The 11,322-nt window shown below is 43.7% G+C and overlaps 1 protein-coding gene across 1 annotated transcript; it reads right to left on the reverse strand.

The window, feature by feature from the left end:
* Positions 1 to 2,447: 2,447 nt before the first annotated feature.
* Positions 2,448 to 8,496, reverse strand: grp (gastrin-releasing peptide). Its single transcript, XM_035527402.1, has 3 exons — positions 8,163 to 8,496; positions 5,923 to 6,188; positions 2,448 to 3,032 (listed from the first exon to the last, which is right to left on the reverse strand). Exons 1-3 carry the CDS (start codon positions 8,359 to 8,361, stop codon positions 2,982 to 2,984), a joined length of 516 nt encoding a protein of 171 aa, XP_035383295.1. The 5' UTR covers positions 8,362 to 8,496; the 3' UTR covers positions 2,448 to 2,981.
* Positions 8,497 to 11,322: the final 2,826 nt, after the last annotated feature.

Below are 11,322 nucleotides of genomic sequence, written 5' to 3' on the forward strand. Positions count from 1 at the left end.
GACAGGCTCCCTGTTCCAGTGTACCACGAGCCAGTCGGGCACAGCCCAGCAGGCCGAGTGCTCATCCTGGGGAAGCTGCTCTGATGACACCACGCTGGGCTGGAAGGATGCCTCTGTCTGGATGACACTCACTGAGAGAGAGAGAGAGAGAGAGAGAGAGAACCAAGTTCAAAGTCTTTATTGTACACCATTGTCTTTTTCACACTGAAGTGCATTCAGACGATATAACTAAGATGTTTTAACCTTTTTTGTGTGTTTATTTGTTATTATAAAGGATCTTGTTGATTTGTTAGAGCAGAAATGTTCTGTTGCAGCAGCGTGTCACGTCACTGCATCCCAGTGCCCTTAACGTTCCAGTTCAGTTTCTCACTCAGTCTTTCAGATTAGTGTTTCTCACTCGATGTTTCAATCATTCTGATTTTCTTTCAGTGTCTGATAGAATTATGCAAAGTCAATTTATTTATTCTTTCTATCTGTCCAGTGTGTTAGAAAAGCTTTATCCAGTGGTATTTGTTTTAGATACGGTAACTGTATATATACAGATACAAATACTGTATATGCACTGCTGTGTATTCTGTGCCCATTTATAGTTTGTATTTTGTAAGAATCAGCATAGAAAGTAGTAATTAAAAAAAGTTACACTCAATCTCTATCTGTAATGTAAAACATTCTCATTTGTCAGTCATGTATTTCTACATGGTCATTTAAATTACTCTTGTTTTTTTTTGTGTTTGTCATCTTATATGTGTGTCTGATTGTCTCTCTGATTGTTTTATTTGTATTCTAAAGAATTGGATTTATACAAAAAGCACAATTTAAAATTTGATATTTTAATTTTTATTGTAATAAGAGGATAATAAAAAAAAAACAGGAAGATGCATTCATAAGACAAATCCAATTTAAAGTTTTAGTTAGTATCAACTACTTAACGCGGGACTGAATTTCATTAATTATTCAATTCCCTTTTTAAGCTTCTATAATTTACAGAAAGCGTTTACAGGTTGCACATGTTTAGCAGGCGTTGCTCTATTAATGCTGCCCTCTAGTGGTCATGATTAGAAGACACTTTTCTTTGCTCCTTCACAGATACAAAACGGCAAATTCAGCTGATACATTTTGTCTTCACAATTGGGACATTTCAGCAATTATTATTATAGTTGTTGTTGTTGTTGTTGTTGTTGTGGTTACGTTTAGGGCAAGGAATGTACATACCTTTAAAAACAGAACAATATTGTCATAAGCAGTATCACCTTTTCTGATCTTTTCACCATAACTGCAAGTGTCCAAAATATGGGATATACGAATGTCTTCTAGCTAGTTCAGTGGGTAACAAACTCAGCCCTAAATGCATAATAATATAATATAATATAATAAATTATAATGAGCTTTTCTTAAACCCAAAGCATAGTATCAAGCATAATGTGAATAATTTAAAGAGAATAAAATTGCATAAAGTCCTTCAGTCGCTTGAGAAGTGGGAGCATACGATTATGTGAAACTCGTGAAAGGTCCTGAGGTGACAGACTTCTCCCTCCTCTTCCTCCTGGTCGTGGTCATAGAATTCCTCAGACGACTGCACTTTACATTTTGACCATTTTTATTATTATTTAGGACTGTTTTCCAGAAGTGCAGTGAGGTTTTTTCTCATAGTGTCATTACTAGACGCGGGATGTAATGTTTTACATTTCTATTCAGCTTTTCATTCGTAACAAATCAGACATCATAAACACAACCGGCTACAGGGCTTCAGGTTGTGTGAGCAGAATGCACTTAACAACATTTAAAATAAATAAATGAATCCAGTTCACATTTACGTCTGTCTTCGCGAGGAACCTCAGTGTCTCCTTAATGAGGAGATGCAGCTCCGCGCGGCCCCTTGCGCCCTGGCTGTGTAATTACATGCAGTGAGTGTCCATTAGTGAACTGACATCACCAAGCCTGTCATTCATCACTGCTTCATAAGTGACTACTTGACAAATAGTGTTGTATGGACAAACCGTCGGGGGAATGTTAGCAGAAAAGAGTTTTATTTACAGTGAAAGGGGTTTTTGTTTTGTTTTGCTTTGTTTTGTTTTGCTGCATGACTCCTGTAGGAAAAGGGTAGCAGTTAAATTACCTGAGCAACTCATGTAATTCATCCTGCCATCTTGTGGCCATGGCTTAATAACCACATCAGCCAACACTGGTGTCTCATTTATGCACCTGTCAGGTGTCAGGTGCAAAGGTCTTCAGTCATCAGACTGGACCTTAATGTTGATCAAGTGAGACCTATGTATTACTTGTGCAGGCTGCTTTCTAAAGAGGACTGTCTCAAATTGCTTTAGCCACCAAAGACACAGAAAGGCAGGTTATCCTATAAAGCATTAATAATTGTTCAGCTGTAACGCAGAAGTACCCTTAGAGTCGTTCTGCATTTATTTCAGTATAACCAGGAAAAGCCCAACGCGTGACAAAATAACACACCATTTATTTGTATTCCACTTTTAAAAATCCAATCTAAAAGTAAAAATCATCACTTTTTTTCCAATATCTAAATATCTTTCCCTTGTTTGTCTTTTACATTCACTTCACTCTGTTGGCACATAAATCAAAATCTTTCTTTTTCCATCGGATAATGAACTAAAAGAACATAAAATATGTATGTATTTTACTTCATAAATATGGGATTACAATTTAGGGTTAAAACTTTATTGAATATGTCTGATTAAACATTACTCACATGAATAACTTAATGTATATGCCTAAAATAAATTGCAAATGTATAACTGACATGTTGGGTACTGGAGTTAGATTTACAAACAACACTAGCTTGTTATGCTTATGTGTAAGTAAATGCAGTACAGAAAAGATATCATGCATATTACTTTATTTCTATGACAGGGCTAGCAGCAGTGATGTGATGCATTGACTTCCATTTGCTTCAAACTCCAGCGAGTCTTTTAGCGTCTAGAGCCTGACGCTGGACTTCTGTCTAACACCCCTCAGCTCGCATGGGCTTCGCTGGGAGAAGCCAGAAACAAAAGCTTCACTACCTGCATAGAGAGGAACATCAACACTGTTATTCGTTAGGCAACAGTTACCCAGAAAGGTGGTAAACCAAGAAACCAAGATGGGTCACGTTTGGCACACAGACAGCTACCACTACCTTTGGGGAAGGCCAATAAAATCAGGTTTGAATTGAAATGTTGAAAACATATAAGACCAAATACCATTCCAATGTGCTTAAAGAGAGAGATCTGGGAGCAGGGAGCGGGTGTGTGGAGTGACTGGTTAATCTAGCGTTGGGGACACACGGGATGTGGCGTGTGGAGTGACTGGTTAATCTAGAGTTGGAGACGCAGAATTTGACGTGTGGAGTGACTGGTTAATCTAGCGTTGGGGACACACGGGATGTGGCGTGTGGAGTGACTGGTTAATCTAGCGTTGGGGACACACGGGATGTGGCGTGTGGAGTGACTGGTTAATCTAGCGTTGGGGACACACGGGATGTGGCGTGTGGAGTGACTGGTTAATCTAGAGTTGGGGACACACGGGATGTGGCGTGTGGAGTGACTGGTTAATCTAGCGTTGGGGACACACGGGATGTGGCGTGTGGAGTGACTGGTTAATCTAGCGTTGGGGACACACGGGATGTGGCGTGTGGAGTGACTGGTTAATCTAGCGTTGGGGACACACGGGATGTGGCGTGTGGAGTGACTGGTTAATCTAGCGTTGGGGACACACGGGATGTGGCGTGTCATGTGACTGCTTAATCTAGCGTTGGGGACACACAGGATGTGGCGTGTGGAGTGACTGGTTAATCTAGCGTTGGGGACACACGGGATGTGGCGTGTGGAGTGACTCGTTAATCTAGCGTTGGGGACACACGGGATGTGGCGTGTGGAGTGACTCGTTAATCTAGCGTTGGGGACACACGGGATGTGGCGTGTGGAGTGACTGGTTAATCTAGCGTTGGGGACACACGGGATGTGGCGTGTGGAGTGACTCGTTAATCTAACGTTGGGGACACACGGGATGTGGCGTGTGGAGTGACTCGTTAATCTAGCGTTGGGGACACACGGGATGTGGCGTGTGGAGTGACTCGTTAATCTAGCGTTGGGGACACACGGGATGTGGCGTGTGGAGTGACTGGTTAATCTAGCGTTGGGGACACACGGGATGTGGCGTGTGGAGTGACTCGTTAATCTAGCGTTGGGGACACACGGGATGTGGCGTGTGGAGTGACTCGTTAATCTAGCGTTGGGGACACACGGGATGTGGCGTGTGGAGTGACTCGTTAATCTAGCGTTGGGGACACACGGGATGTGGCGTGTGGAGTGACTGGTTAATCTAGCGTTGGGGACACACGGGATGTGGCGTGTGGAGTGACTCGTTAATCTAACGTTGGGGACACACGGGATGTGGCGTGTGGAGTGACTCGTTAATCTAGCGTTGGGGACACACGGGATGTGGCGTGTGGAGTGACTCGTTAATCTAGCGTTGGGGACACACGGGATGTGGCGTGTGGAGTGACTGGTTAATCTAGCGTTGGGGACACACGGGATGTGGCGTGTGGAGTGACTCGTTAATCTAGCGTTGGGGACACACGGGATGTGGCGTGTGGAGTGACTCGTTAATCTAGCGTTGGGGACACACGGGATGTGGCGTGTGGAGTGACTCGTTAATCTAGCGTTGGGGACACACGGGATGTGGCGTGTGGAGTGACTCGTTAATCTAGCGTTGGGGACACACGGGATGTGGCGTGTGGAGTGACTCGTTAATCTAGCGTTGGGGACACACGGGATGTGGCGTGTGGAGTGACTCGTTAATCTAGCGTTGGGGACACACGGGATGTGGCGTGTGGAGTGACTCGTTAATCTAGCGTTGGGGACACACGGGATGTGGCGTGTGGAGTGACTGGTTAATCTAGCGTTGGGGACACACGGGATGTGGCGTGTGGAGTGACTCGTTAATCTAGCGTTGGGGACACACGGGATGTGGCGTGTGGAGTGACTCGTTAATCTAGCGTTGGGGACACACGGGATGTGGCGTGTGGAGTGACTGGTTAATCTAGCGTTGGGGACACACGGGATGTGGCGTGTGGAGTGACTCGTTAATCTAGCGTTGGGGACACACGGGATGTGGCGTGTGGAGTGACTCGTTAATCTAGCGTTGGGGACACACGGGATGTGGCGTGTGGAGTGACTCGTTAATCTAGCGTTGGGGACACACGGGATGTGGCGTGTGGAGTGACTGGTTAATCTAGCGTTGGGGACACACGGGATGTGGCGTGTGGAGTGACTGGTTAATCTAGCGTTGGGGACACACGGGATGTGGCGTGTGGAGTGACTCGTTAATCTAGCGTTGGGGACACACGGGATGTGGCGTGTGGAGTGACTCGTTAATCTAGCGTTGGGGACACACGGGATGTGGCGTGTGGAGTGACTCGTTAATCTAGCGTTGGGGACACACGGGATGTGGCGTGTGGAGTGACTCGTTAATCTAGCGTTGGGGACACACGGGATGTGGCGTGTGGAGTGACTGGTTAATCTAGCGTTGGGGACACACGGGATGTGGCGTGTGGAGTGACTGGTTAATCTAGCGTTGGGGACACACGGGATGTGGCGTGTGGAGTGACTCGTTAATCTAGCGTTGGGGACACACGGGATGTGGCGTGTGGAGTGACTGGTTAATCTAGCGTTGGGGACACACGGGAGCATACAGCATGGACTGGAGTTTCAATAGTGACAAAATGCAGATACATGTCTTAGTATACATATACTGAACACGGGTTAGTATAGATACACTAGCTATGACTCCAGAATTAGTTCAAAGATCATTATTATGACAAATGTGTATTTTGTTATAGTTTTTTTCCATCTTTTACAACGTGCCTACTGACTTTATGTAGAAAAGAAAATGAAGGTGCTCTCCTCCACGCACCTGTCTGAGATCTCTAGTGCGCGTGAGCTGCTTTTCCCACAGTCTGCTCCATGCCGGCGTGCCCTGATTTGGCTCACTCGCGCTTACGCTTTCTCTCTCATTTTTTGTCTCGCGCTCTGGTCCAGCCAGAACCGTGCCCAGTGCTCGGGGCAGTCCGGCAGACTTTCTATCTCCGTCTGGCTTTTGGTCAGCCCATGCTACGGGAGAATCACGCTCACTGCCACCATCTCGGTGGTGATGTATACTCTTCTTTCCCATCAGGTGGCCTGAGGGGTTAACAAGACAGGGGAGTGAGGGGTCAGTGGTGGTTCCGAGCCAGCGCAAGACGACGTTAAAACAAGCATTATTGAATCTGCTGAGAAACAGGCCTCTTAGTCTACGATCTTGACAGGGGAAAAGCCTTTACACATTTAATATTCATTCTTTATCAACGATCTAGTCCAGTAAAGCGGTTTATAAAGACAAAACATAGACACAAATCATACGTTTTCTGCAGCTAAACAGCTTCGAAACTTATTTTGTTCTTTTACACATCTAACATTGTAAAAACTGGGCATCTTGCTCTGAACATCAAACATTCGTGCTGGAACTATTCTTATTCGACTGCAGTGATGTCCAAAACACGTCTTAGGTCCCATACTCTAGCTCTGACCCTACTGCTGGACCCAGCTGGTGACCAAAATCATCTGTGTGCTTGTAGCCCGTGTGCAGCACGCTGGTTGAAATACATGTTGCTGGTTTTACTCTCTCAGCGTGTTGTTGGACAGAGAAGTTGCACCAGACCAGTTATGTCAAACTCCAGTCCTGAGGGTGAAAGCTCACAGACATGGACCGTCATAGCCAGGGAACAGAGCAGCTAGTTGACGTGAAAAGGAAACACTCGGTCATCTCTTTTCCTTCTCTTCCCTCCAAATTTCACTTCTATTTAAGGACGTTTCATTTTGTTTCTTGCACACAGATATTCACAGAATGGCTAAAATCTACAAAATTAATCAACAATGTATCCCCAAGTCTTTCCTCAATTCAAGTCAAACATTTAACTAATGTAAGGAAACTGACAAAAATATATAAAGCAACTTGGTTCTGGAATCACTTTGACCAATTATTTAGTTCCAGCTCTAAACATCTTTTTTCAATAGCCTTGCTTTCTGGTGCTATAAAGTGCTGTCCTCTGTCATGAGAAATAAAAGAGTTCACACTGGATTCAAACCGAAATCACTCTTTCCTAAGACGAACTAAAGCCACAAATGAAGATTCGTAGGAAGAAATTGTTTGATTACACCACAGCCATAGCACAATCACTGAGACGCAGACGATTTATGGTGATAACAGTTCCCAAATGCCCCACTGATTAAGTACCAGTGTCATTTTTCACTGTGAGCACAGAACAGGGGGTTTCTACTGCAGGTAATCAGGTAATAATTACTGCAGGTAATCAGGTAATAATTACTGCAGGTAATCAGGTAATAATTACTGCAGGTAATTAGGTAATAATTACTGCAGGTAATCAGGTAATAATTACTGCAGGTAATCAGGTAATAATTACTGCAGGTAATCAGGTAATAATTACTGCAGGTAATCAGGTGAAGTAGTGTTACTACTTTACCTAATTAAAATTCTACATTATTATTATTGTTGTTGTTGTTCTTATATTTTCCGATGGATGTCGCAGGGTAACAGGCTCTTTCTGACCCACGTGAAGGGGCTGGGTGCATTAAATCGCACGCGCACGCTTCCCCACGAAGCCAAGCGCTGCTGTAATAATGGGAGTTCTGGAAACACTGAGGCAAATTCACATGGGACAGAAAGTCATAATATGGTTATTATTTTATCTTATCATGCAAACGTTTGCATTCGGGCACTTTAAGCGCGTTAAACTGCAAGTATTTAACCAGTGGTTCCAGACTCTCCCCACGCTTATAACCACACGCTTCTTCTATACCTTTCACTGTAGAAGGTCTCATTCAGAGTTGCTATTGAATTATATGCCTGATGATTATTAATACACAACAAATAACAATAATCAATAATAACCAACAAACTTCGAGTGTATTATCTGAATAGCAAACGTGAAGTTTTACTTTAAAACAATGTAAGACTCAAGATATTCACGTGCTGAACAAGCTCGTTTCTCAATCAAAGGATCAGAGGAATGATCAGAAGAAACCATGTCAGCTCTGCCTAGAAACAGAAAGGTTCTGGAGTTTAGAACACGCCACGGAACCGAATCGGAGCCTCACCTACTGCCCAGTGGTTCCCGCGTGGGTGCACGGATTGTGTCACGCGCGCCTCATTGCGCGGTTGAGCATCACCAGCTGTGAAGACTAGAAGCGCGCACGCTGTTATTGCGAGTCTGCACCTCCACGGGACGCGCATGGCGTGCAAGTGACCGAAGCAAAAGACGCGTTTCCACTCGTCCGTGGCGTGGGAAGTGCTCATTTATACCGCACCGTGGCGGAACGTGCCGAAGAAGTCAAAGCCCAATGACGTGGGAAACCGGCTTTATTAGGCTGCTACGGGCTCGTGCCTCATACCGCTGTACGGTAATGCCCCCTCACGCATGTTGCAGGCCTACGTAAGTGGTGGGCAACCTCTCCGGTGTGCGAATGAAAAAAAGGCATAACAATGACATTTGGAGATAACATGTCATTATCTCGCCCGGGAGGAAGGCTTTTGTGTGCCTCGAGAGCGATTCAAAGTCACATGTGTAAATGTCATTAACGTTCACGCAGAAAAGGCACTAATATTCCTGGTTTCTTCGCTGTTCGGTTAACGTCTCCCCAGCCGACCAGTTATTGTTCTGTTAATTGCATAGAGCCCATAAAACATGACGAGTTTAATTTTGGGTAGTGGCTGAAAGCTGGAGGATTCAAAATGGTTAAAAGCCGTGAAGCAAATGCAGACATTTATTAATGCCTTCCAACGTGAAAATGTTTGGCTAAGCATGCCACAATTTCATAAACATGCATAGAAGTGGGGGAGTTAAATTACACAAAGACATCATCTGTTTTTATTCTTATTATTTACTTTACCCTTCACTCATACTTTTTGAGAAAATTAAATGTAAGAAGACAGAGAGAAATAGGATCATATCTCGTGACAAACGTATCCTAAACTCGCACTAACCATTATCAATAATCTTCTGCCTTTTCCACTCCTGGGGTGTTTGTTGACTCGGCTGACATCACTAATATCAATTCCTATCAACTTTGTTTGTGTTGCTAGGATACCCACATCCTTTCCCCCCAATCAACAGTGTTCCAGAGTTCCGGAACAACCTTAGAAACCTTGGTGGATGCCAGACGACGAAACGAAGCAAGGCAGGAAGGACAAACAGCCTTGCTTATGTTCACTTTCAGCACCAGTGAAAGAAACTCATACACATGGGTAATTGACACAACTACTCGCTTTGTTCTTTTGAGGACAGTGGCACAGGTCAGATGAGTTGGACATGCCGTGATGACTGGATCCTGTGGAAAAATAAACCAACCAGTGAAGCAGTGAGAATTAGGTGATCATTCAGTGACACAACCTCTGAGTGCATCATTTAATAAAGCACACACACAAACACCCACACCCACACACACAAACACACACACCCCACACATACCCCCCCCCCCCACACACACACACATACTCATGCATATGATCGTGCTAAGAGGAGGAGAACTGGCTTTAGGCCAGGTGTGTGTTTTGGGAACAGGTGTGTGATTTTCAACATGATAAGGCACTGATCTGATGACACATGTTCCCATGTTCCTTTTGGAATGAACTCAGGAGACAGATCATAATCTCCTAATAACCCTGTGGCTGTCCTCCTAGGAGGGTACATGTCGATGAAGACATCAAGGAGTCAGGTATGAAACATATTATCTCCAAAATTAATGATGAATTGCAAGTATGTCTTAACAGCTTTGTTATTATCATCAGACATTACTTTGACAGAAGTGACTAACAGAACTCCTAATAAACCCACACGAGGGGCCTGTAACTGTCGGAGAATCAGAAAGACCTGCAATATGTAACATTATTATTTTCATTTCTTTACATACCATTCTAAGGCTCCTAAGAGCCATGACACGCCTGTGTCCGCTTTATCTACCGCTTTATCTACGGATGCAGTTGTCATGTTCCCCACTAGATGGCAGTATTTATTTTAAATTGGCTCTTGGAACGCCTGCGCGCTGAATGCTGATTAGCCCGTGTATTCATTATGCAATTATACAATTTTCCCTAAATTACTACAAAACATTCTAATAATTACCACAAATACTCATGCTAATAATTTTATTAATGAAAATATCCAACCGCAATAATTATTACCTTTCGTTTTTATGTTAATGCAATGTTTTATTGGGGTAAATTAATTAAGATATCAGTAATTAGGCACTGAGATCCATTTAATTTCTAATCTTTTGATTCATTTCAGTATAGTACAAAAGATGAAAACATTGCCATTAATGAAAACCAGAGCAGATAAATGAATGGACAGACAAAGCACATCACAGTTCAGTTCTGAGTGTCCGGAATAAGACCCAAAGCAGCAGAGTTTGAGCCATTTACTGGCTGTCACATGTTCCCATTGTATGCTAACTAAGGAATAATCTGAATACCTAATTCATATATGGGCCTTATTTTCATCCTGAAGGCCTGATTAAAAACACAAACAAGAACAGAAATTCAAACGTTGTGTTTAATTGGATTAAGAGAAAAATAGCATGTTAGTCTGTGGCCTATTTAAGCGTCATTCTTACCTAAAACTCGATACACAACTTTAATCAACTTTAATGTAACAATCTCCACGAGACGATTATATGTCGTGGCCTTCCGCGGACAAGGAAATAAAATTCAACTGGATCTGAGGTTTTAACACTGAACTTTAACCTTTAACACTGAACTTTAGCTTTGGTGTCTAAATGAAGAGCAGTGTGGTCTAAGAGCCAGAAACTAAAGTCGTCTTTATTATTTATTTCAAATGGGCGCGCCTGCTGACTGTAACTGTCACTGATGACCTTCGTGGGGCAGAAGTAAAGTCTCCTCTAATAATGATGGCTGGTCCACGGGTCTCCACGTGGTGTGAGCAGAGCCCGTAAAACCCGTAAAACACGTGGAATGGATGCGAGCCCGTTATGTTAAGAATATGTCCTCATTTGTACATAATTGCATGGCAGAGACTGATCACAGACATGATTCCCTGTGGTAGTTTAATTCTGCAGTAAAGACCACGGTTGTAAAATAACGCTGGTGTTAAAAAAGCTTTGGAGGGCCAGCCGAGGTGATCCAGGGTAAGCTGCGCTGACCTACAGAGCTCAACGTGATCAAGTTTTGAAAAGTCCGAGCGGCTTAAATAATGGTGGCACTGGTTTGTTATGTGTAATGCGACTCCAAGGGGTCTCAGCC

This window comes from Electrophorus electricus, chromosome 6 (assembly GCF_013358815.1).
Source record: "Electrophorus electricus isolate fEleEle1 chromosome 6, fEleEle1.pri, whole genome shotgun sequence".
Classification (NCBI taxonomy): Eukaryota; Metazoa; Chordata; class Actinopteri; order Gymnotiformes; family Gymnotidae; genus Electrophorus; species Electrophorus electricus.